The 27,297-nt window shown below is 49.1% G+C and overlaps 1 protein-coding gene across 2 annotated transcripts in view; it reads right to left on the bottom strand.

Moving 5' to 3' along the window:
• Positions 1-27,297, bottom strand: part of asip1 (agouti signaling protein 1) — a 93,536-nt gene that overhangs the window by 23,260 nt on the left and 42,979 nt on the right. For both annotated transcript variants that reach the window (XM_072515292.1, XM_072515293.1), the window contains exon 3: positions 9,727-9,797. In XM_072515292.1, coding sequence (XP_072371393.1) covers positions 9,727-9,797 — 71 coding nt within the window. The remainder of the gene's footprint in view (positions 1-9,726; positions 9,798-27,297) is intronic.

Here is a 27,297-nt window from a genome sequence, read left to right as displayed (position 1 = left end):
TTCACGCCGGCCCCTGGCGATTCTCTGACCCAGTGGGGGGTCGGAGAATCGCGCCCCTGTTCTTTAATTTTGATCCTGATATTCCCCAAACAGGACCTCTTTCCTAGTCTTGCCTCTGTTGCTTGTCCCAATGTGGACCACAACAACTGGATCCTTCCCCTCCCTCTCCAATATCCTTTCAAGCCGGTTAGAGATGTCCCTCACTCTGGCACCGGGCAGCATACTATGTGGGATTCTTGGTCCTGCTTGAAAAGGATGCTATTCCCCTAATTATAAAATCCCCAACAACTACCACTTGTCTTTTTGCTCCCCCCACTTGAATAGTCTCCTGTACCATGGTGCAGTGGTCAATTAACTCAACCTCCCATCAGTCCTTTTCCTCCTCCACACAGGGAGCAAGAACCTCATACCGGTTGGACAAGTTCAAGGGCTGAGGCTCCTCCATTCCTGAATTCAGAAGCCTTTGCCTGCCTCGCTCGCAGTCACAGCCTGCTGTCCCTGACCACTTCCCAAATTTGAGTTCCTTAATCTACGGGGTGTCTCCGCCTCCTGAAACAAAGTATCTAGGTAAATCTCCCCCACCCAGATGTGCCAGTGTCTGAAGCTCGGACTCCAGCTCATCAATTCTGAGCCGAAATTCCTTGAGCAACAAACACTTACTGCAGATGTGGTCACTGCAGATCGCAATGGGATCTGCCATTCCCACATCATGCAGCTACAGCACATCACCTGCCCAGCCATCTGTACTTAGTTAATTCATTAATTTTGCAGTGTTTTTTTTAATGTAGCATAGATTCCCTATCAGCCAATCAGGTTATAGCTTTCCTATGATGTCAGTTTTTTCAACTTCAGTGGAATCCCCGATACTCACTGCTACAATGCTCTGCCCTCCTTAAACCTCCCAGCTCCTCTTGTGCTCTTTTAGACTCCTGGCTCCTCTCGTGCTCTTTTAGACTCCTGTCTCCTCTCGTGCTCTTTTAAACTCATCTCCTCTTGTGCTCTTTTAACTCCTGGCTCCTCGCGTGCTCTTTTAAATTCCTGTCTCCTCTCCCGCTCTTTTAAAACTCCTGACTCCTCTCGTGGTCTTTTAAACTCCTTGCTCCTCTCATGTTCTATTCCACTCCCAGTTCCTCTCACGCTCTCTTAAATTCCTGGCACCTCTCGTGCTCATTTAAATTCCTGGCTCCTGTAGCGTACTTTTAAATTCCTGGCTCCCCTCGCGCTATTTAAATTCCTGTCTCCTCTCGTGCTCCTTTTAAACTCCTGGCTCCTCTCGCACTCCTTTAAAGCTCCTGTCTCCTCTTGCACCCTTTTTAAGCTCCTGTCTCCTCTCGTACTTTTTCAGACCCATGGTTCCACTCGCGCTCTTTTAAACTTCTGGCCCCTCTCGTGTTCTTTTAAACTCTTGCTCCCTTTTTCACTTCCTGGCTCCTCTTGCGTTCTCTTTAAACTCTGGGCTCCTCTCGCTCTCTTTTAAACTCCTGGCTCCTTTCGCGCTCTTTTAAACTCCTGGCTCCTCCTTGCGCTCTTTTCAAACTCCTGGCTCCTCTCTCGCCCTTTTTAAACTCCTGGCTCCTCTTGCGCTCTTTTTCATTCCTGGTTCCTCTTGAGTTCTCTTTAAACACCGGGCTCCTCTCGCTCTTTAAACTCCTGGCTCCTCTCGTGCTCTTATTAGACTCCTGGCTCCTCTCGTGCTCTTATTAGACTTCTGGCCCCTCTCACTCTCTTTTAGACTCCTGTCTCCTCTTGCGCTCTTTTAAACTCCTGTCTCCTCTCGCGTTCTATTAAACTCCCGGTTCCTCTCGTGCTCTCTTAAATTCCTGGCACCTCTCGTGCTCATTTAAACTTCTGGCTCCTGTCGCGCTCTTTTAAACTCCTGGCTCCTCTCGCGCTCTTTTTAAGCTCCTGTTTCCTCTCGCGCTCTTTTTGAGCTCCTGTCGCCTCACGTGCTCTTTCAGACCCATGGTTCCTCTCGCGCTCTTTTAAACTTCTGGCACCTCTCGCGTTCTTTTAAACTCTTGCTCTCTTTTTCACTTCCTGGCTCCTCTTGCATTCTCTTTAAACTCTGGGCTCCTCTCGCTCTCTTTTAAACTTGGCAGGGTCACTCAACAACACGAATCAACCCCTGAGAGCGAACTGCCCAGCTGCCGCACCAACCAAGTAAGTCTCCAGTCAACGCTCGCTACGAGATAGGCGCTCCTAGCTACAAGTCCATACCAGCTTTTGAATCCTGCAGACTCAGGACCTGAACAAAAGGCCATTTGTTCCCCTGACCTGGTGGGCCAATTCCGAAGCTAAGTATAGGCCTTTTAGTGATAGGAATAGTCTAGAAAGTACAGTTTATGCATAAGTAGTGACTTACTGTATATAATAAATGTGTTTTGATTTGAATCTTACTAATTTGTGTGTTGAGTTATTGATCAGTACTTGAACTTGAACCTCGTGGCGGTATCATAAAGATACCTGGCGACTCTAGAGCAAAGGTTAAGCAAACAGAGCAAATTACGAATTAAGAGCCAACCAAAAGTTAGCAACATATTTAAACTCTTTTAAACTCCTGGCTCCTCTTGCACTCCTTTCAAACTCCTGGCTCCTCTCTCGCCCTTTTTAAACTCCTGGCTCCTCTTGCGCTTTTTTTCATTCCTGGCTCCTCTTGCGTTCTCTATAAACTCTGGGCTCCTCTCGCTCTTTAAACTCCTGGCTCCTCTCGCTCTCTTTTAGACTCTTGCCTCCTTTTGTGCTCTTTTTAAACTCACATCACATCGCGCGCTTTTTTAGACTCCTGGCTTTTCTCACGCTCTTTTAAATTCCTGGCTTCTCTCACGCCCTTTTTAAACTCCTGGCTCCTTTCGCACTCTTTTAGACTCTTTGCTCCTCTCGCGCTCTTTTAAATTCTTGGCTCCTCTCACGCTCTTTTAGTCTCCCGGCCTCCTGGGAGATAGTGTAGGTACGGGGCTCAAGTGGCAGCTTGGTACCCACTTCACCTCAGGTCAATGAGGCTTTTGAAACATTTTATCAGGATGTGTATAGATTGGAGTCCCCATCAGACAGTTCGGCCACCCATGATCGATTTTCTTTGGATGGGTTGTCTATCCCAGTGATGAGAGGGTCATCCCTGGGATTGGAAGCCCTGTTGGGCCCGTTAATAGCCCGGAGACAAGTTCTGTTTGGGTGGAGGTTTCCTTCTCAGCCCGGCACCTCAGCTTGGTTGGGCCACCTCATGTCGTTCTTACCTTTGGAGAAGATGAAGTACACCAGTAGGGGGTCAATAGAAGGGTTTTACATCAGATGGCAGCCATTCATTTCCTTTTTTAAATAGCTAGTCACCATCAGTTGTTTAGTTTAGTTTTGGGGGTTAAGTTAATTTGCGCTTTGATTGTCTGTCGTGTCCTTTGTCATTGTAACTTGAATTAATTGTTTTATATTATTTTGTTGAAATGAAAAATTTTCAATAAACATATTTTAAAAAAAAACAATATTGGATGCGATTTTACAAAAATGTAACAGAGTCCCATGTCAGGCACATTGAGCCGGGTGTTTCCCAGTGCTGTCAGTGCTGAGAATGACCCTGTTATTAAATGGGACTCTCCTTCATTTCTGGAACTCGGCGAGGAACACCAGCCCGAAGGCCGCACTTAGTCCCATTTCCTGCATTGATGAGCCTTGCTCTTGGCACCCCGATCTCTGAACCCCACCGTGGCCCTTGAACCCCTCCCCTAACATCCCAACTTACCAATGAGGGAGCCCTTGAGTCCCCCAAACCCCAACTCATAAGAGCAGGGCATCCCCTCGCCCGATTCCCAGCGTGGCCAAGATGCCACCTGGGCACCTTGGCACTGTTAGCCTTGCACCCCAGCAGTCCCCTACCAGCCTGGCAGTGCCATCTGGCCATCCCCGTGAGGTGATCATCTTAATGATCGATGTGTTTGTGCAAGTCCTTCCCTTGGATCTTGCCCTTTTAAGATACAGGCCCTGTTTTCTCCAACACAACCCCCGGGAGCCAAAGAGTGCCATATCCGAAGTACCAGACACAAACAGCATCCCCTGGTCGAAAATGTCTTTCCTGGCATCCTGTGAGCGTGTTACTTTCATTGCATGTTTTGCTGCAGCTCGGCTTTTCTGCCCAAACTTGAGAAAATCAGACTTAAACAAGTTCGGAGGTGCCAGCCCATCATCAGCTCTGCCGGTGCTACCCCTATCATGACATGTGGCCTGGTCCGAGAGTGAAAGAGAAATCTCACCAGTTGAGTGTCCAGGGAGCCCATGGTTTGCTTCCGCATGCCCCGCTTGAATGTTTGTACCGCCCGTTTGGCCAGGCCATTGGATGACGGATGGTACAGGGTGGCCCATATGTGGCTTATCCCATTCGTGTGTATGAATGTGGAGAACTCATTCATGAACGGGGTCCTATTATCAGTGACCAGCACCTCTGGAATCTCGTGGGTGCTAAACAAGCACCATAGTTTTTCAACAGTGGCTTTTAATGTGGTGGAAGTCATCCTATGTACGTCTAGTCACTTGGAACGGGCATCCACGGGGTATATAAACATGGAACCCATAAAAGGTACAGCGAACAACACATGTAACCTTACCCAGTGGAACCTGGCAATTCAGAGGGGTTTGGGGAGGCCAAAGGAAGGAGTTTTTGGTGTTCTTGACACGCGGACATCTTTTCACGACCCGTTCAATGCCATCATTGATACATGACCAGCAGACATAATTCCACGCCAACATCTTCATCTTTAAAGCCTCTGGGTGACCACTATGTAGATCCTGTAGGATCAATTCCTGGCCTGGCTGCAGGATGACCACATGAGCACCCCACAGAAGGATGCCGTCTTCGACGCTCAGTTCGTGCTGTTTCAAGACCTAGAGCTGTAGGGCTGCCAGGGCTACCCCATGGTAATCCACCATGCAGTAAAATGTGGTGAAGCTTCATCAATGAGGGATCTCTCTGCATCCATGCGCGTATCTGTGCGGCTCTTACTGACAGAGTGTCCATGAAGTTTAAAGTCGACATGACTTTGCCCGCCTCTGGTGGAGAGAGGAGTTCACAGGCAGTGGAAGATAGTTGAGGGTGATAAGGAAAAGTGCATTCATACGCAGCCAGCAGTAGAGCACAGTGCTGAATCCGGGCCGAGGCTACTGGGGGTGGGAGTCCCCTTGTTCTCCTTTAAAAGACCCTGCAGTGGATTGTGATCAGTGATAATAAAAAGGTGCTGCCCATAGACATATTGATGGAATTTTGTTACGCTGCATATCATAATCAAGTCTTCTTTTTCATTCTGGCATAGCGGCGTTCCGGATCTACCAAGGTTCTGGAAGCGAATGCAGTGGGGCACTCTGTGTCATCATCCCATATATGTGAAAGCATTGCCTGATGCCATATGGAGAGGCATCACAGGTGAGAACGAGTGGCTGGGCTGAATCACAGTGGGTCAGCAGCTGGGAAGATGACAGCTGCCTCTTCACTCCTGTGAATGAATGTCTCCTCTTGTAGAGCTCCCCAAGCCCATTTCTGATTCTTTTTCAACAAGACATGAACAGGTGCCAGCAGGTGGCCAAGTTTGAAACAATCTTCGTGTAATAATTTGCGAATCCCAGAAATGATCTCAATTCTATGCCATTTTGTGGAGTCAGGGCCCCTATAATAGCCTGAACTTTATCCTCCACAGGGTGCAAGCCATCCTTATCCACTCTCTCACCCAAGTATGTCATAGTCTTTGCTTGGTAGGTGCACGTGGGAAAATCGTCTGAGGACCTCCACTGATTGTCCATGTGTTCTTTTTCAGTGACCACATCGTCTAAAAAAAGCGCCACTTTGGGTAGTCCCTGGAGGATGCCTTCCATCGCCCTTTGAAAAATAGCGCAGGCAGAAGAGACCCCAAAGGGAAGGCGAGTGTATTTGAACAGCACCCTGTGGGTATTTATAGTCACATACTTCCACGGTGCAGTGTACAGTTCTAACTGCAGGTATGTGTGGCTCATATCCAGCTTGATGCATGAGCATCACCCAGTCAGTTTCACGTACAAGTTCTCCACGTGCGGCATAGAATAACAGTCCAGGAGGGATACCCTGTTTACAGCCAATTTATAATCCCCGCAGAGGCGAACTGACATGTCCAGCTTCATCACTTGGACCACTGATACGGTCTATTCCGCAAATTTCACAGGGCGTACAAGCACTAGAACTTAATATCCACCTTTGTGAGCAAGGCCTAGGGGACAGGTCGTGCCCTGAAGTATCTAGGCTGGGCCTCTAGGTCCATGTAAATGCAGGCCTTTTATCTTGCCTAGACCCTCCTGGAATTCCTCTGGATACTTTCCAAGTATCTCATACAGGTTTCTGGTGCCTATCCAGAAAATCTGCCGTCAATCGAAGCGGAGTATTCACAGCCAATCCTAACCAAACAGGGTGGGCTCTGGCCCTTGCACCACTTTCAAAGGTAGCCTGACTGACGTTTTGCCCATGGGTCACTGGTATCACGGTGGTTCCAATCCTATGCAATGGTTCCCCAGTATACATCGCTATCGATGTCGTACATGTTCAATGGCAAGGTTCCTGTGCTAAACCGGCAGAAGGTCTGCTGACCGATGATGGAGACGGCTGCCCCTGAGTCAATCTCCATCACAAGGAGATGTCCATTTATCTGTAGTTTAACTCAAATTGGCACCACTTTTGGGGCGGTGATACAGTTCAATCATGTTGTCCTCCTCACATGGGGCCATGTGCAAGACCCTGGCTCGAGGCAACCTCATCATCTGTCCAGGGTGGTGCGTTCTCTGCCAATTCTGGCGGCATTGGTTGCCATGTGTTCTATGCCCACAGGCCTAGAAATGTTGGCAAAACTCCCCCTCATCCTCAGGGGGCGGTGTCTCACTGGTTCGTGGCGGTCCCTGAATGTTGAGCCTGGACGCGCTGTTGTATTCTTGGTCGTGGTTTCAGTGGTGACCTGACCATTCAAGCATTGCCCTGGGATGCCACTCGAAGTCCAGTATGTGGGTCGAATAACACTATGGAAACTGGAGTCTATGGAACCTTTGAATTCTTGAACCCCTTTTTCCGTGTGGAGTATAAATGAGTGGGCTCTTCGAGCTGCAGCCATTTCGGCAGCAGCTGCGGGAGGCTACACATCTCTGCATAATAAAACCTCGATTACACTCTACTCTCGTCTCGTCGTAATTGATTGTGCATCAATTTATTATGCAGAGATTTTACAACGATGGATCTCCGCATCGAGCCTGATCGCCTGTAGCTGCACCCTCAAGCAGACAACACCAAGTCGGCCTTCGCACATTGGCTAGCTTGCTTTGAAGCATACGTCGGATCTGCGACAGAACCACCCTCAGAGGCACTGAAGCTCCAGATCCTGGACACGCGGCTGAGCTCCGATATCTTTCCAATCATCTGGGACGCGCCGACCTACTTTGAGGCCATGGCGCGACTGAAGGAGAACTACACTCAGCAGACCAACAAAATCTACGCCAGGCACCTACTGTCCATGCAGCATCAACTTCCCGGTGAGTCTGTGGAAGATTTCTGGCGTGCTCTGCACGCCCTGGTGAGAGACTGTGATTGCCAGCCGTTTCGGCCGTTGAACATTCTGACCTGCTAGTTAGAGACGCATTCGTTACGGGCATAGGGTCGGCCTACATCAGCCAGCGCCTCTTAGAAGGGATTACCCTCGACCTCATGGCGACCAAGAAACTAGCAATCTCGCTCACAGCCGCCTCACGCAATGTACAGGCGTATGCTCCTGACCATACGGCCCACCCCTCCTGGGCATCGTGGACCCCGCCAGCGAACACCTCATCGTGGACCCCATCAGCGACCGCCCCCAGCCAATTCCAGGCCTTGCCCGCGCAGCAGCCAACCGACACCGGGGGACCCAAGTGCTACTTCTGCGGACAGACAAAACACCCCCGGCAGCGCTGCCCGGCGTGGAGCGCGCTCTGCAAGGCCTGCGGGAAGAAAGGACATTTCGCTGCTGTGTGCCAGGTCCGTTCGATCGCCGCTATTGTCCCTGCACCCCCCATGTGCGACCCGTGGGCGCCGCCATCTTGCCTGCCTCAGGACACGTGTGGCCCGTGGGCGCCGCCATCTTACCCGCCTCAGGACCCCTGCTCGTCGGCCCCCTCAACGGGCCGCTGATCGCCTGCAACCGCCGCCGACCAGCCACGTCTGGCCTCCATCACGATCGACCAGTCCCGACCGCACAACCTCGCGACCGCGTCGACGACAGTGAAGGTAGACGGGCACAAGATATCCTGCCTTCTGGACTCCGGGAGCACTGAGAGCTTCATCCACCCCGATACAGTAAGGCGCTGCTCCCTCATGGTACACCCCATTAACCAGAAAATCTCCCAGCCACCTGCTGGCAGGAGGTCCTCCCCGACGCCCTTCATTCCATTTGGTCGCTCCTTTGCACTGCGACTAACGAAACTCCCCATGAACGTCTCTTTGCCTCCCCCAGGAAGTCCACCTCCGGGGTTTCGCTCCCAACGTGGCTGGCTTCTCCAGGACCCGTCCTCCTCCGCAAGCACGTGCAGCTACACAAGGCGGACACGTTGGTTGAGAGGGTACAGCTACTTCACGCGAACCCGCAGTACGCCTACGTAGCATACCCCGACGACCGCCAAGATACAGTCTCCCTCAGGGACCTGGCACCAGCTGGGTCCCCCCCCCCACCCCGGCGCCACCCTCCGTCCCCCCAGCGCATCCCACCACAGCCCCCGCTCCAGGACGATCCGTCCTCCCCTTGATCCCACCCGGGGATGAAGATGAGGTTGACACGCTCCCGGAGTCACCGACCACCGAACCGACGCCGAAATCGCCACCAGAATTGCGGCGCACGCAACAACGGATCAAGGCACCCGATCATCTAAATTTGTAAACTTTTCCTTAAAATGTTAAACACCTGAATGTAAATAGTTTTCCACCCCCCCCCGCTGGACTCTTTTTTAACAGGGGGTGAATGTGGTAGTCACCACTGTTGTATTGTATATACCGCATTGGAGGGGTATTATGGTAAGGCCCCTGTACTGCAGGTATGGGGGTAGATCCCTGCCTGCTGGCTCTGCCCAGTAGGCGGAGTATAAATGCGTGGGCTCTCCCAGCTGCAGCCATTTCGGCAGCAGCTGTGGGAGGCTACACATCTCTGCGTAATAAAGCCTCGATTACACTCTACTCTCGTCTCGTCGTAATTGATAGTGCATCAAGTCCCATTGGGACAATTAACATGCCGGTCCGTGTCCGGGCCGGACTTCATACTGAGTTCTTGTGAGCCCCAGCTGGGTCGGCCTCTGCCCACTAGCGGGGAAACTCATATTCCATGAGTCCCATGGCCAGATCAATCGGGGTATCCCCTTGGACCTTGTTGAGGTTATTACATGTAGACAAGGAATTCTAGCAAAGCTAAATCCTACCTTCAACTGACATTCATACTTGCATTCTGAAAGGATCATTGAATAACAATCAAAAGTAGGAACCGTGGCCAACATTTTGTCCCTTTGGCCAGGACTTCAAGTCAACTATAAATTTGGTTCTGTGGCTCTGGCTATGTAGCTAGGACCAGAAGTTGGACTTGTGACCTCCTTGGAAGTATCACTCCATGTCAAATTGAGCAGTGCATTTACTTATTAAGTAATTTGGGAAATTCTACAATTATTTCCAATGCGGGTTGCAGTAAGCATCATTCCACAAAAAAACTAGCTGATTTTACTTACTTTTTTTGGTTGATTGGAGCTCATTCTTCCACCATCTCTTCTGAAATGTATTTTTCTACTATTTGGCAGTTCTTTAAGGAAGATGCAAAAGGGTTGAGAAACAGTAGATTCAACATCTGAAACGCAGAGTTAGCGACTTTGATAGAACAGTACCTAGAACTTCTGAAATGTAGCAATGCCTCAGAAGTACTGAGGAATTGAATACTCAATTTGTCTGAGTGCTATTACCTTCTATCAATTTCCATTATAACTGTTGGTTGTAAATATGTTGTGCCACTTTTAATTTTGTGGACACCGTCGGACCCTAGACTGCCAAAAGTGCCATGCTAACATCCTTGCAGGAGAATTTGCCAGTGCTGCTGGGGAGAGTCTAAATCAGATTTGCAAAGGGTTGGGAACCTGAGAGGAAGCTCAGACTGGAGGGAAGCGAAACTGGTATCAGGCATTAGGAAAGTATTAAGTGAAATTGGAAGGCAGACATAGCAAAGGAAAGCAGAAAATACGATCAGAAGGTGGAAAAATGTTAAAAAGACAAATTTAAGGGCACTTTCTCTGAATGAATGCAGCATTCACAACAAGGTAGAAGATTTGAAAGAGATAAAGTGTCATTACATAGTCATGTTTACAGGGCTTCAAAGACTGGAAGCTGAATATTCAAGGTTATTTTTTGTTTTTAGAAAATATTTTATTGAAGCATTTATAATTTTCACAATTTAACATATTGACACTTCTAAAACAACTGCGCGGGTTGACGCACAAAATACCTCCTAAAATAACAACAAACAATAAACCACGTACCCCACTTCTCCCGCCCTATCCCCAGTTACCCGTATACTAAATTCCCTGTCCTTATTTAATATTACCATGCCTCCTATCTTCCTCACCCCCCTTTTTCCCTTTCCCCCTTATTGCTGACGTTCAGTTTTTGTTAAAGAAATCGATGAACGACCGCCAACTCCGGGCGAATCCCTGTATTGATCTTCTTAGAGCGAACTTGATTTTCTCCAGACTGAGAAACTCTACCATATCGGTGACCCACACTCCTGACTGCGGGGGCTCCAAGTCCCTCCATTTCAGCAAGATCCGTCTCCGGCCACCAGGGAGGAGAAGGCCAGGATATTGGCCTCCCTCCCCCCTTTTGCCCACGGATCTTCTGACACCCCAAATATTGCTAATTCTGGACTCGGAATTACCCTACCTTCCAGGATTTCCAACATAACATCTGCAAATCCCTGCCAGAATTCCCTCAGTTTCAGACATGCCCAAAACATGAACATGGTTGGCCGGGCTACCCCCACACCGCCCACATCTGTCCTCCACCTTCTTGAAGAACCGACTCATCTGAGCTACCGTCATGTGGGCCCTGTGGACTACCTTGAACTGAATCAAGCTAAGTCTAGCACAGGACGAGGATGCATTTACCCTTTTCAAGGCTTTTTCCCACAGTTCAGTGTCCAGCTACCCTCCTAGCTCCTATTCCCACTTCCTTTTCATCTCTCTGATAGGGGTCCATGCCCACTCTAATAATTCCCTGTATATGTCCGAAACCTTCCCACCTCCAACCCCTGTTTTTGACAGCACTTTATCCTGCAGTCCCCTCAGGGGAAGGCGAGGAAAGCTTGGGACCTGTCTCCATACAAAGTCCCGCACTTGAAGATACCGAAACCCGTTCCCACCCGGCAAATCAAACTCCTTCTCTAATGTCTCCAAGGTCGGAAAGCCCTCCTGGATGAATAGATCCCCAAACCTCTCAATCCCTGCCCACTGCCATACCTTAAAGCCCCCTTCCAGCCCCCCGGGGACAAACCGGTGATTGTCACAGTTCGGTGATCACACTGACGCCCCCTCCAGTCTCATATGCTGCCTCCATTGCCCCCACACCCTCAGGGCTGCCACCACCAAAGGACTTGTAGAGTACCGAGCCGGCGAGAACGGCAGGGGCGCCGTCAGTAAAGCCTCCAGACTCGTACCTCTGCAGGATGCTGCCTCCATCTGCTCCCAGACCGACCCTCCCCCACTATCCACTTCCTGACCATCGATATGTTGGCAACCCAGTAATAGTAATCAAAGCTCGGGAGAGCCAATCCCCCTTCCCCGCCAGTCCGTTCCAGGAGTGTCCTCTTTACTCTCAGGGTTTTACCCGCACATATAAACCTCCATATCGCCATAGCGCCACATTCATACTTCTGAAAAAGCCTTTGGGACAAAAATCGGGAGACACTGAAAAACGAAAAGCAATCTCGGAAGGACAGTCATCTTCACCATCTGAACCCTCCCCGCCAAAGTTAGTGGGAGCATGTCCCATCTACAAAAATCCCTTCTCATTTGATCCACTGCTTTGCCCAAATTTAACTAGTGAAGCTGCCCCCAATCCTTGGCCACTTGAATCCCCAGATACCTAAAACTCTTCCCAACCACTTTAAAAGGAAGTTCCTTCAGCCTCCTTTCCTGCCACCGTGCCTGAATCACGAACATCTCGTTTTTTCCCATATTTAACTTGTAGCCTGACAATCGCCCAAATTCTCCTCATACCTCCATGATTTTGGTCATTCCCCCCCATTGGGTCCATGATATAAAGCAGCAAATTGTCCGCATAGAGAGAGACCCTGTGTTCCACCCCCCCTCACTATATCCCTCCAGGTATTTGCTGCTCTCAGAGCCATTGCTAAGGGTTCTATGGCCGTGGAAAACAGTTATGGGGACAAGGATATTTTTGTAAGGGCCACGAAGAATCCAGCACGAGTTTTAAGGATACAAAGTAATAACATTTATTTACTATAACATATATACATAACAGTAGCAGTAACTTCCCTTGCTACATACTCCTTCCTGCTGGTTCCTGAACTGGCCAGCTTTATTTATACTAGGAGTTTACCAGTGGTTTCTCCGCCCCCCTCATTGGGGAAGCTCATACTCCCACAGGATTGTGGGATAGTCATTAGTCTCCAGCCAATGGTAAGTAGGCAGGTTATAACATCCCTCCCCCCCAAAGTCCAAGGAATCCACCGAAGACCCTGGCGAAGGAGGGTGTCGGACTCGTTTGGCCGCAGGCCGGACACCATTTGCACACGGCGCTGGATCAGGCGGCGTGTAACGAGACGGAGACCGGCGCTTCCGTGATGAACGGCGCAGTTGTACATCCACGGCCCGTGGACCCGAGGATTCCCCCTCTGATGCATCCTGTGTCTCCATCTCGGAGTCAGAGTCTGCTGCCTCCGTCATGTCAGCGTCTCTATCGCCATTCGGTCCTGTAACGACCTGCGCAGGCTTCGAGTGAGAAACCAGTGGAAGATTGTGAGGACTACCTTCCCTTGTCTCTGGTCTCTGCGGCTGTTGAAATGAGCTCCGGGGGCGGGGAATCTTTTGAGGGGATGGTCTTCTGGACCGAACGTGGTCTACATGTTTTCGCTGGAGACGACCCTGGGCTTGCACTTGATAAGATATAGGGCTCGTTTGGAAAAGATTACACCAGGAACCCATTGGGCACCACCAGCAAAATTCCGAACGAACACTGGGTCACCGGGCGTAAACTGCCGAATCAGCCGATGCCGAGAAAATCTCTGTCCCTGCCGTTCTTGTGTGCGGCGTACTTTTGCGCCAATGTCCGGGAAAACCATACTAAGGCGGGTGCGAAGTCTCCGGCCCATTAGGAGTTCTGCGGGTGCTACCCCAGTCACTGCATGGGGGGTGGTCCTGTACGTAAATAAAAAGTGAGCCAGTCTCGTGTCCATTGATCCAGAAGACTGCTTCTTTAGGCCTCTTTTGAATGTCTGCACTACGCGCTCTGCCAACCCATTTGAAGCCGGGTGGTAAGGGGCAGTGCGGATATGGCGTATGCCGTTCATTTTCGTGAACCTCGCAAACTCCTCACTCGTGAATGGAGTGCCGTTATCCGTGACCAGCACCTCGGGGAGGCCATGCGTACTAAACGATAAACGCATCTTTTCAATTGTTGCGCAGGACGTTGTCCCCTGCATCTTATGCATCTCTAGTCATTTGGACTGGGCGTCAATTAGTAGAAGGAACATGGATCCTTGAAAAGGGCCTGCGAAATCTGCATGCAAGCGTGCCCAAGGCCGCCCTGGCCATTCCCAGTGATGTAGGGGCGCGGCCGACGGAAGCTTCTGATGCTCCTGGCAAATGGAGCAGTTTTGGGCCACCTTCTCAATATCGGTGTCAAGGCCTGGCCACCAGACATAACTCCGGGCCAACATTTTCATTTTGGTCACGCCTGGATGCCCATTGTGCAAGTCTGATAGTATCAGCTCCTGGCCTTTTTCCGGGACAATCACATGCGTCCCCCAAAAGAGGATGCCGTCTTCCACGCTGAATTCTGACAGCTTGGAGGAAAATGCCCGCAACGCGCCTGGGAGCTGTCTATGCTGCCCACCATACAGGACTATGTGCCGAACCTTTGACAGGACTGGCTCCGTCTGGGTCCACTCACGGATCTGTGATGCCGTGACAGGCAAGGTGTCCATAAAATTTAGGGTTGCAACCACCTCACCGGTCGTGGGGGTCGACATGGGGCCGGTCAATAAAGGCAATCGGCTCAGTGCGTCGGCATTTGCTATCTGCGTACCTGGTTTGTGCTCCAGAGATTACTCGTATGCAGCAAGCAACAAAGCCCAGCGCTGGATCCGTGCAGAAGCAATGGGTGGTATTGGCTTATCCTCTCTGAAAAGTCCCAGCAGGGGCTTATGATCAGTCACGATAGTGAAATGGCGGCCGTACACGTACTGGTGGAAGCGTTTCACCGCAAAAACCACTGCCAGGCCCTCCTTCTCGATCTGCGCGTACTTTTTCTCCGCTGCAGTCAATGTGCGGGAGGCGAAAGCTATCGGTCGTTCGGCCCCGTTCTCCATCTTGTGGGACAGGACGGCCCCAATACCATACGGGGATGCATCACATGTGACGAGCAAAGGCTTTCCAGGATCATAGTGGGTTAGTAACCCAGACGACGACAATTGTTGCTTTACCCGCCGGAAAGCGGTTTCTTGCGGCTAACCACAAACCCAGGTGTGATTTTTCTTTAGCAGAAGGTGCAAAAGGGCCAGCGTAGTTGCCAGATTAGGGAGGAACTTCCCGTAATAGTTTTACGAGACCGAGAAAAGAACGAAGATGCGAAGTGTCAGTCGGGGCGGGGCCATGTTGAATTGCACGCACCTTCTCTGCGACGGGGTGCAGACCTTCGCGGTCCACCCGATAACCTAGGTAGACTACTTCCTTTGCCTGAAATACGCACTTTGTGCGACGTAAACGGACTCCAGCCTCCGAAAGGCGTCTAAGGACAGCCTCCAGATTTTCCAAATGTTCCTGCTCCGACGTCCCTGTAATCAAAACGTCATCTCGGTAGACAGCCACACGTGGTAAACCTCTCAAAATGCCCTCCATAACACGTTGAAAAATTGCGCAGGCAGAGGATACTCCAAAGGGCAACCGTGTATATTCATACAGGCCCCGGTGTGTATTAATCGTTACATATGGTCGGGAGGCAGGGTCCAGCTCCAACTGCAGGTAGGCGTGACTCATATTTAATTTTGTGAACGAGAGTCCACCTGCAAGTTTCGCGTAGAGATCCTCTATGCGAGGCATTGGATATCGGTCGAGTCGGGAAACCGTATTCACTGTAAGTTTATAGTCGCCACACAAGCGAACTGTGGCATCTGGCTTCATTACAGGTACAATTGGTGCTGCCCAGTCAGCAAAACAGACGGGCCTGATAATACCCAAACTCTCCAAACGAGTGAGCTCCCCTTCTACCTTCTCGAGCAAGGTGTAAGGCACTGGGCGCGCCCGGAAATAGCGCGGCTTGGCTCCTGGTTCAACTTGGATACGGGCTATGGCCCCTTTTATTTTCTCCAAACCAGGCTGGAATACATCTGGGTATCGTCCTAGCACCTCAGTCAACCCTTCAGAAACTGTTTGGAGGATGTGCTGCCGTTGCAACCACAAATGGCGCAACCAGTCCTGACCCAACAGGCTGGGCCCATGGCCGCGCACCACAATAAGTGGGAAACGCCCCTCCTGGCGTCCATAGACAACAGGGGTCATTGTAGTTCCTGCAATGTCCAGTGGTTCCCCCGGGTAGGTGGCCAACCTGGCCTGTGAGTCGGTTAATGTAAGGGTCTGTATACCCTGCTTGATGCGGTCGAATGTCCTCTAGGCGATCACGGAGACCGCTGCGCCAGTATCCAACTCCATCTCAAGCCGGTGGCCATTGACCCGTACTGTCACCTTAATCGGGGCCACACGGGGAGCTGCCACACAATGCAGCTGCAGGCAGTCGTCCTCCGTCTCCACGTCCTCAGGAGTAGTCGCCGCAGGTTCATCCACATGGAAGGTACGGCCTCTGGGCTGGTCCCAGTTACGGCCCCTGGGCTGGTCCCAGTTTCAGTCGGAACGACGGCGCCTCTGGCGCCCCCAGGACCGCCGTCCGCAACGGGGTCGGCGCCTACAAGTCTGGCTTTTCCCCAGGGTAGAGGGGTCAATTACTAGGGGGCATAGGTTTAAGGTGAGAGGGGCAAGGTTTAGAGTAGATGTACGAGGCAAGTTTTTTACGCAGAGGGTAGTGGGTACCTGGAACTCGCTACCGGAGGAGGTAGTGGAAGCAGGGACGATAGGGACATTTAAGGGGCATCTTGACAAATATATGAATAGGATGGGAATAGAAGGATACGGACCCAGGAAGGGTAGAAGATTGTAGTTTAGTCGGGCAGTATGGTCGGCACGGGCTTGGAGGGCCGAAGGGCCTGTTCCTGTGCTGTACATTTCTTTGTTCTTTGTTCTTTGACACGGACATGGCTCCTCATCCATTGGCTCTGGAGAAGGCTCCCTTCGGGGAGGAATGTCCGACGGCCACTGGCGTCGGTCCGGACGTTGCCTCGCCCAAGGTACCGCAGGAGTGCGGGAGGACGTTTTCGGACAGAAGGGGTTGCGCCCCAAGGCATGCACTTCCATTCCCTGTAGCTCCTGTACTCCTCGCTCTGCGCTTTCTCGGGACAATACTATTTGAATGGCCTGTTGAAAAGTCAATGTTGGCTCCGCTAACAACTTTCTCTGGGTGGCCGCATTGTTAATACCGCAAACCAAACGGTCGCGTAACATTTCTGACAAGGTCTCACCATAGTCACAGTACTCCGCAATCCTGCGTAGCCTGGATAGAAAATCGGCAAGGGATTCTCCAGGGGTCCTCTCAGTGGTATTAAACCGGTAACGCTGGACTATCGTGGACGGGGTTGGGTTAAAATGTTGCCCCACTGTATTCACAAGTTCATTAAACGTTTTGGTGTCCGGCGCAGCTGGGTACGTAAGGCTCCAAATCACCCCAAACGTACGCGGGCCGCAGGCGGTGAGCAATATGACCACCTGGCGCTCGTTTTCGGTGATATTGTTTGCCCGGAAATAGTAACGCATCCGTTGTGTGTACTGGTTCCAGCTTTCCAGCGCAGCATCAAAAACATCCAAACGTCCGTACAGAGGCATGGTATAATAGAAAACAACTTCCAACCTGTATCCAACAAAAATCCAGGGAGGTGGCTTCAGCAGTGTGGACAGCTATTCACTTTAACCTTCGTCGCCAGTTTTGTAAGGGCTACCAAAAATCCAGCACGAGTTTTAAGGATACAAAGTAATAACATTTATTTACTATAACATATATACATAACAGTAGCAGTAACTTCCCTTGCTACATACTTCTTCCTGCTGGTTCCTGAACTGGCCAGCTTTATTTATACTGGGAGTTTACTAGTGGTTTCTCTGCCTCCCCTCATTGGGGAAGCTCATACTCCCACAGGATTGTGGGATAGTCATTAGTCCCCAGCCAATGGTAAGTAGGCAGGTTATAACAGATATCCATAAGATTCATAAGATATAGGAGCAGAATTAGGCCATTCGGCCCATCGGGTCTGCTCCGCTATTTTATCATGGCTGATGTGTTCCTCATCTGCTACCTACAATGTTACAGACCAAGAGCAGGAATGTGAAATCAGCCAGAGGATCTCCTCCCTAGAACACATGACCTATGAATAGGAGTAGGCAATTTAGCCTCCCGAGCCGAACTATCCTGCCTGTTCTCCATAACCCTTCAACCCATTACCAATTAAAAATCTGTCTAACTCCTCCTTGAATTTACTCACTGTCCCAGCATCCACTGGGGTAGCGAATTCTACAGCTTCACAATCCTTTGGGAGAAGTAGTTTTTTTTCAAATCTATTTTAAATTTGCTGCCTCTTATTTGCAAAAACACTTCCTTACCTTTATACTCAATTCCTTTTGCTACAAATGCCAACATTCCATTTTGCTTTCCTTATGCTCCAGAATGCTCGTTTTCTGTGACTCATGCACAAAGACACCCAGATCCCTCTGCATCGGAGCTCCCCAAAGTCTCTCCCCATTTAAATAATACGTTGCCTTTCCATTTTTTCGACCAAAATGCATGATTTCACACTTATCCACATTAAACTCCATATGCCACATTTTGGCCCACTCTTCTCACCAATCTATGACCATTTGTAAGGTTCTTATTCTCTCATTGCAACTTACTGTCCCACCTATTTTTGTGTTATCTGCAAACTTAGCTCTAGATCCTTCTATCCCTGTATCCAAGTCTTTAATATAGATTAACAACTTCATCATTTAGAAAGATTAGGCAAAGAGGAAAAGAAGGTTGTCTCTTCTTCATTAATTGGACTTGGGTGTCATTGGCTAGGCTAGCAATGATTGGCCACTCCCAATTGCACTTGAGAAGGCAGTGGTGAGTTGCTTTCCTGGATCCCTGCAGACCATGTGGTGTAGGTACACCCACGGTGATGTTAGGGAGGAGGTTCCAAGATTTTGACCCAGCGACTGTGAAGAAATGTCAACATATTTCCAAGTCAGGATAGTGAGAGGCTTAGAGGGGAACTTCCAGTTGGTGGTGTTCCCATGCATCTGCTGCTCTTGTCCTTCTAGATGGTAGCCGTCATGAGTTTGGAAGGTGCTGCTGAAGGAGCCTTGGTGAGTTCCTGCAGTGTATCTTGTAGATGGTGCACACTGCTGCTACTGTGTGTTGATGGTGGAGGGATTGAATGTTTGTGGAAGGGCTGCCAATAAAGCGGGCTGCGTTGTCCTGGATGAGCTCTACTCACTACCTGTGAGAAAGCTCTCCCAATTTTGGCACAAGCCCCCAAATGTGAGTAAGGTGGACTTTGCAGGGCTGACCAGGACTGGGTTTGCTGTTGTCATTTCTGGTGCCAAGGTGGATGCGAGACAGTCTGCCCAATTTCATTCCTTTCAAACATTTTAGTGATTTAATGCAACTGAGTGGCTTTCTAGGCCATTTCAGAGGGTTTTCAAGAGTCAACCACATTGCTGTGGATCTGGAATCACATCCAGGCCAGGCTTGATAAGAACGGCAGATTTCCTTTCCTAAAGGACATTATTGAACCAGATGAGGTTTTACAACAATCAATAATGGTTTCATGGCCATCATTGCCGGGACATTCAGGGGCAGCACGGTAGCCTTGTGGATAGCACAATTGCTTCACAGCTCCAGGGTCCCAGGTTCGATTCCGGCTTGGGTCACTGTCTGTGCGGAGTCTGTACATCCTCCCCGTGTGTGCGTGGGTTTCCTCCGGGTGCTCCGGTTTCCTCCCACAGTCCAAAGATGTGCAGGTTAGGTGGATTGGCCATGCTAAATTGCCCTTAGTGTCCAAAATTGCCCTTAGTGTTGGGTGGGGTTACTGGGTTATGGGGATAGGGTGGAGGTGTTGACCTTGGGTAGGGTGCTCTTTCCAAGAGCCGGTGCAGACTCGATGGGCCGAATGGCCTCCTTCTGCACTGTAAATTCTATGATAATCTATGATTAGACTCTTAAATCCAAATTTATATTAAAGTAGTGCTGTTAATAAGAGAGGAGATCAGTATATTAATAAGAGAGGATCTTATCGAAGGATAAAATAATAGAATGCGATTCTCCAGAAAGATTTTGAAGTGTTGCAGTGAGTGGGAATTGCCGCGATCTTCCCGGCGCTTGGTCCAGGGAGGCCGGCAATGCTATTGAACATTAATTGGTCCACTTAACGAGACCTCACAGGCTTCTCGCTGCAAATGAAGGTTTGTCAGCTGATTCGTCGGCACCGTGCTCGCCAGCCCCCCACTAACATGGTCGAGCAGCACTTAAACAGCTCTTGCAACCAACCCCAGCCAGCTCACAACAATGGTGCCCAAAGACCGGCCCCAAGATTCAGGGATGCAGATCTGGCCAGGCTCCTAGACAGGCTAGGAAGGATGTCCTGTTCCTCCAAGGGTCCTGGAGAGTCAGGGCAACCAGTGCTATCTGGGACGAAATAGAGGTGGCTGTGAGCGCGGGGAGTGTGACTAGGAGGACTGGACTCCAGTGCTGGAGAAAGATCAACGATTTACACTGGGCAGCATGAGTGAGTAGACACTCCCCCTCTAAAAGTGAGTAGACACTCCCCCGCCCCCCCCCCTCTCCCCACTCTAAAAATACCCCCTGCATCCTAGGTAGCTTCCCCACCCATATAAAATTCGACATTGTCCTGTTCATCCTCATGAAAAAAGATTTACGCAAGAAGATTGGGAAGTTCTGGAAGACAAACAGAAACTTTGGGAGAACCGTCACCTTCACGGTCTGGATCCGTCCCGCCAGAGACAACGGGAGAACATCCCACCTCTTGAAGTCTTCCCTTATCCTATTTCCCAAACTGGTCAGGTTTAATTGCATGCTAAAATAACCCAAACTGATGGTGTTTGTACTCACACTAGCTGTGAGGGCTCTGTATAACAACCTAACCCACTTAACAAACCTGACCAAAAACCAAACTATCCTAATCCTTTGAAATGGTACTCCCACTCAACCCAAAGTCTTTTCAGCATCCATAGATATTATTACCTCTGTTTAATAACCCATCATAACCACATTAAACAATCCTAATATTTGACGAAAACTGCCGCCTCTATACAAACCATGCCTGGTCCTGCACTATCACCCCTAGTAACTGATATTCCTGGCGTATCGTTAAGATCTTGGCTAATAACATCTCACACATTAAGAAGCAAAATTAGTCGATAAGACCCACAGCCCTCTGGGTATTTATCTTTCTTTATAATAAGTGAAATCGATGCCTGATGGAAGCTCCCCCTTATTCAGCGAGCTGTTGAATGTTTCAACTAGGAATATCCTGGCAAACATTTTATAGAATTCCATCCGGCCCCGGAGCCTGTCCAGTTTGCATAGGTGGCACGGTGGCACAGTGGTTAGCACTGCTGCCTCAAAGCACCAGGGACCCGGATTCGATTCCCGGCTTGGGTCACTGTCTATCGGAGTCTGCACGTTCTCCCCGTGTCTGCGTGCGTTTCTTCCGGGTGCTCCGGTTTCCTCCCACAATCCAAAGATGTGCAGGTTAGGTGGATTGGCCATGCTAAATTGTCCCTTAGTTTCCAAAAAGATTAGGTGGGGTTACTGGGCTACGGGGATAGGGTGGAGATGTGGGCTTAAGTAGGTTGCTCTTTCCAAGGGCCGAATGGCCTCCTTCTGCACTGTAAATTGTATGAATGCCTCCCATCACCTCCTCCAGTCCAAGTGGGGCTCCCAACCCTTACATTATAGGTTCCTCCACCACCGGGAAGTTTAAGCTGTCTAGAAACTTTTGCATACCTGAGCCTCTTCCTGAAGGTTCCGATCTGTATAGTCACTGATAGAAGGCCTCAAATGCTCAATTCACATTCCTTGCGTCAGTGACCACTCTTCCCCCAGAGTCCTTTATCCACCCAATTTCCCTCGCTGCTGCCTGTCGCCTCAACTGGTGAGCAAGCAGACGGCTGACCTTTTCTCCATGTCCGTAGAATATACCCTTGGTCTGGTGCAGTTTCCCACCGCTTTCCCCACCGATGTCGGACTGAACTCCAGCTGGAGCTTCTTTCTCTCCTTTAATAGATCTCTCTGAATACCTCCTATCAACTGCTAAGATGGCTTCCATCAGTCTCAGCCTTTCCCTCCTTTCCATTTGTCTTTATGAGCCTTAATCAAGATCAGCTCGCCCCTGACTACAACCTTCAACCCCTCCCAAAGTATGAAGGTGAAATCTCCTCATTTTTGTTGATCTCAATGAAGGAGCCCATAGCCGCTTCAATCTTTGCACAAATCCCCTCGTCTGCCAGTCAGCCTACATCCAACCTCCACTGCGGTCATTGAGATACTCCCTTCTTTGTGCACAGACCCAGAATGTGCGGTGCATGATCTTATACGATAATCGCCGAATATTCCCAACCTACCACCCTGCCAGCAACAACTTACCCATAATTTTAAAAATCGATACGGGACTACATCTGATATACATATGAGAAAAAAGAAAACTTTTTCACTGTCGGGCGTACAAACTGCCATGGGTTCACCCCCCCCTATCTTCTCCATGAACCCTAATAGTTCTTTCGCCACCCTGGACATCTTCTGAGTCTTGGAACGCGACCAGTTCAAGACAGGGTCAAGCACGTATTGAAATTTCCATCCATGATCAACCGATGTGTATCTAAATCCGGGATCTTAGCCAACACCTATTTCATAAAGTCTGTGTCCCAATTGGGAGCATAGACATTCGCAAAAACCATGGGTGTGCCTTCCAATCTACCACTCACCATCACGTACCTACCCCCTGGATCTCCCACTATGTTGCTTGCTGAGAACCCCACCGTTTTGCTAAGAGTCCAATCCCGGGTGGAACACTTGTCCCACCCATCCCTTCCTCAACCTCACTTGATCTTTGATCTTAAGGTGAGTTTCTTGCAAAAACACCATGCTGCCTTGAAACCTTTGACCTCTTCATCATTCCAGTTCAATCCTCTCCCATTCTACAAGATCTGTCTGATTGGGGGGCCACACCTCCTCCTCCCCGGCAGCCCAATCAGCCATTTCCAGAACTCAATGAGCTCTCCTCAGCCCCTGACTGAACCATCTTCCAGGTCCCGTCATCGTGTTTGCCTCTATCCCCTCCGCACAATGACTCCATAAAAAATCCTTCAATGCCATTAGCCCCCCCCCCCCCATCTCTCCCAGAGAAATACCCACCACGCCATGTTTATTACCCCCACCCAAACGAAAGAAAGAATAACCGCAAAATTAACCCCCCACTCCCCGTAGCCAATGACAGCATTTTCCCCCACTTCATTTCCATTATCCACCAGCATTTCTACTAGCTGGTGACTCCCACCCAAGGTTAAAAAAACGCTTCCTTAAAACCAATATTTCTAAGTGCCCCCCTCTGCCCCATCACTACTAACCCGCACTGTTCAACTCGTAAGTTGTTGCTTTCCCTCCCTCATCCCCTGCACACCTAACAAAACTCCGAACAGATTTTAGACCTCGAAAATTTGAACCTCGCACATGAGGGAGCAAAATGTTGCAAAACATTGCAGCTATGTATCAACAGTGCAAAGTAAACACCAATAACAGCGATGAATACTATAAGGCTCTATAATTACAGATGTACAGTACAGAATGAATAATAAAAAAACTACAGAAAATGCTTCAAAACTCTATAACTCCATATAATCAATATTAATTGAATAATAACAGCGAAGGCAAACGCTGAAAGATACTATGACTATTTATAAACAGTATAATGTGAATAACAACAGCAATAGCAGCAATACCCCCCTGTGAACAATAACATTTTGGTCTCGTAGGTAAATCCACCTAAAGACCAGCGTCCTCATGTGTCCCCCAAACCATGATCTTTTATAAATTTATTTGACTCCTCCTCCGTGTCAAAGTAATGTTCCTTCCCGCCATATGTTACCCACAAACTTGTCGGGTATAAAATGCCAAATTGAATTATGTTCTGAAAAAGAACAGCTTTGACTTTATTAAAACTAACCCTTCTCTTGGCCAGCTCTGCTCCCAGGTCCTGGAAGATACGGTCTGTGTGGCCTTCCCAGGAACATTTATGGGTCCCCTTGGTCCATTTCAGGATTTTCTCCTTGCCGAGGTATCGGTGCAGCATCACAATGATTGTACGTGGTCGTTCTCCTGCCTTCGACTTTCTTCCCAGCAACCGATGAGCATGATCCACTCAGGGAGGGTGGTCAAAGATTCCTTCCCCCACCAGCTTCACAAACATTTAGGCACAAATTCCATCGCAATCGTACCTTCGGGCCTTTATGTCGATCCACAATCCTTTAATTCTGCCTGCGAGAGCGGATTTCTAGATTGTCAGCTTTTTCCTGCAGCTTTTCTGGCACCTCCGCCTTTACCATAACCTCGGCCTTTAACGAGGCAATCTGAACCTCTTGGTTGGTCACTGATTTTTTTTATCTTCTGGATCGTCACCCTCTGTGACCCCGGAATCCGATATATTCTCTCCAGGGCTGTTCTTATGGCTTCTACGGTCCGTGTAAGGTCCTCTGGAGCCGCCAATCTCTGCATCCTGACTTCAGTTGAAATAAATTTCTTCAGCAGCTCCGCCGACCGCAGCGCAAGCAGCCCGCCATTTTTTCTCTTCCAGGACCTCGTGAATTCTCTTTAGCTGAGGGATATCCTTTATGAAAGATTGGCTGGGTGGTTAACGGTTAGGTTGTGTCTTAGGTTACAGGAAGATACAGATATGATGGTCAAATGGGCAGAAAAGTGACAGATGGAATTTAACCCTGAAACGTATGAGGTGTTTGGAAAGAGTAATTTGACAAGGAAGTATACTGTGAAAGGTCTGACACTGGGAAGTTCTGAGGAACAAAGGAAACTTGGTTTAGCACAGGGCTAAAGAGCTGGCTTTTAAAGCAGACCAAGGCAGGCCAGCAGCACGGTTTAATTCCCATACCAGCCTCCCCAAACGGGCGTCGGAATGTGGCGACTAGGGGCTTTTCACAGTAACTTAATTGGAGCCTACATGTGACAATAAGCAATTTTCATTTCATTTCATTTCATCTTCAGAAGGTGGTGAAGAGGTGCCTTCTTGAACCGTTGCAGTTCCTGAGGTGTAGATACACCCAAAGTACTGTTAGGGAGGGAGCTCCAGGATTATGGCCCCGCAGGAGTGAAGGAACAGCGATATATTTCCAAGCTAGAATAGTGAATGACTTGGAGGGAAATGTCCAAGTGATGGTATTCCCAGGTATCTGCTGCTCTTGTCCTTTTGAACGGTAGGGGTCCTGGGTTTGGCAGGTGCTGCTGAAGGAACCTTGGTGAGTTCCTGCAGTACATCTTGTAGATGGTACCACAGCTTCCACTGTTCCTCAGTGGTGGAGGGAGTGAATGTTTGTGGAAGGGGAAGCAATCAAGTTGGCTGCTTTGTCCTGGATGATGTCAAACTTCTTGGCTGTTGTTGGAGCTGCGCTCATCCAGGCAAGTGGGGACTATTCCATTACACTCCTGACTTGTGCCTTGTAGATGGTGGACAGGGTTTGGGGGGTCAGGAGGTGAGTTACTCGCTATAGGATTCCTAGCCTTTGACCTGCCCTGGTAACACAGAAATAATAAAAAAGGCAATATCGCAACAGTCACCAGGGACTTCAATATGCACGTGGACTGGGAAAATCAGGTTGGTAGTGGATCCCAAGAAAAGGAATTTGTGGAATGTTTAAGAGATGTTTTTTTGGAGCAGCTTGTGGTACAGCCCACTAGGGAACAGGCAATTCTGGATTTGGTGATGTGTAATGAGACAGACTTGATTAGGGATCTTAAGGTGAAGGAACCCTAAGGGATCAGTGACCACAATATGATAGAATTTACCCTGTAGTTTGAGAGGGAGAAGCTGGAGTCAAATGTAATGGTATTACAATTAAATAAGACAAAGACATGAGGGAGGAGCTGGCCAGCATTGATTGGAAAAGGAGCCTAGCAGGGAAGACAGTGGAACAGCAATGGCAGGAATTTTTGTGGGTTATTTGGGACGCACAGCAGAAATTCATCCCAAGGCGGAGGAAACATGCTAAGGGCAGGACAAGGCATCCATGGTTGACGAGGGAAGTCAAGGACAGCATAAAAGCAAAGGAAAAAGAATACAAAGTGGCAAGGATTAGTGGGAAGCCAGAGAATTGCGAATCCTTTCAAAGTGAGCGAGGACAACTAAAAAAGCAATAAGGGGAGAGAAGATGAAATATGAGTGCAAGCTAGCTAGTAATATAAAAGAAGATAGGAAGAGTTTCTTTCAATATGTAAAAGGTAAGAGAGAGGAAAGAATAGACATTGGACTACTGGAAAAACGTGGCTGGAGAAGTAATAATAGGAAACAAAGAAATGGCAGACAAACCGAATACTTACTTTGCATCAGTCTTCACGGTGGAAAACATCACTGTGATGCCAGAGTTCCAGGAGAATCAGGGGACAGAGGTGAGTGCAGTGGCCATCACTAAGGAGAAGGTTCTGGGGAAACTGAATGGTCTGAAGATGGATAAGTCAAGGACCGGATGGACTACATCCCAGGGTCCTAAAAGAGATAGCTGAGGAGATTGTGGAGGCATTGGTGGTGATCTTTCAGGAATCACTAGAGGCAGGAAGGGCCCCAGAGGACTGGAAAGTGGCTAACGTAACACCACTGTTTAAGAAGGGAGGGAGGCAGAAGACGGGAAATTATAGGCCGGTTAGCCTGACTTTGGTCATTGGTAAGATTTTAGAGTCCGTTATTAAAGATGAGATCGTGGAGTACTTGGAAGTGCATGGTAAAATAGGACTGAGTCAGCACGGCTTTGTCAAAGGGAGGTCGTGTCTGACAAATCTGTTAGAGTTCTTTGAGGAGGTAACAAGGAAGTTAGACAAAGGAGAATCAGTGGACGTGATTTATTTAGATTTCCAGAAGGCCTTTGACAAGGTGCCGCATAGGAGTTTGTTAAATAAGTTAAGAGCCCATGGTGTTAAGGGTAAGATCCTGGCATGGATAGAGGATTGGCTGACTGGCAGAAGGCAGAGAGTGGGGATAAAGGGGTCTTTTTCAGAATGGCAGCCGGTGACTAGTGGTGAGCCTCAGGGGTCTCTGCTGGGACCACAACTATTCACAATATACATTAATGATCTGGACGAAGGGACTGAAGGCACTGTTGCTAAGTTTGCAGGTGATACAAATATCTGTAGAGGGACAGGTAGTGTTGAGGAAGCAAGGAGGCTGCAGGCGGATTTGGACAGACTAGGAGAGTGGGCAATGAAGTGGCAAATGAAATACAATGCGGAAAAGTGTGAGGTTATGCAATTTGGAAGGAGAAATGGAAGCATAGACTATTTTCTAAATCGGGAAATGCTTCGGAAATCAGAAGCACAAAGGGACTTGGGAGTCCTTGTTCATGATTCTCTTAAGGTTAACGTGCAGGTTCAGTCGGCAGTTAAGAAGGCAAATGTAATGTTAGCATTCATGTCAAGAGGGCTAGAATACAAGATCAGGGATGTACTTCTGAGGCTGTATAAGGTTCTGGTTAGACCCCATTTGAAGTATTGTGAGCAGTTTTAGGCCCCGTATCTAAGGAAGGATGTGCTGGCCTTGGAAAGGGTCCAGAGGAGGTTCACAAGAATGATCCCTGGAATTAAGAGCTTGTCGTATAAGAAATAGTTGAGGACTCTGGGTCTGTACTCATTGGAGTTTAGGATGA

This window comes from Scyliorhinus torazame, chromosome 8, assembly GCF_047496885.1.
Source record: "Scyliorhinus torazame isolate Kashiwa2021f chromosome 8, sScyTor2.1, whole genome shotgun sequence".
Classification (NCBI taxonomy): domain Eukaryota; kingdom Metazoa; phylum Chordata; class Chondrichthyes; order Carcharhiniformes; family Scyliorhinidae; genus Scyliorhinus; species Scyliorhinus torazame.
This window is presented reverse-complemented; position numbering and strand designations above follow the sequence as displayed.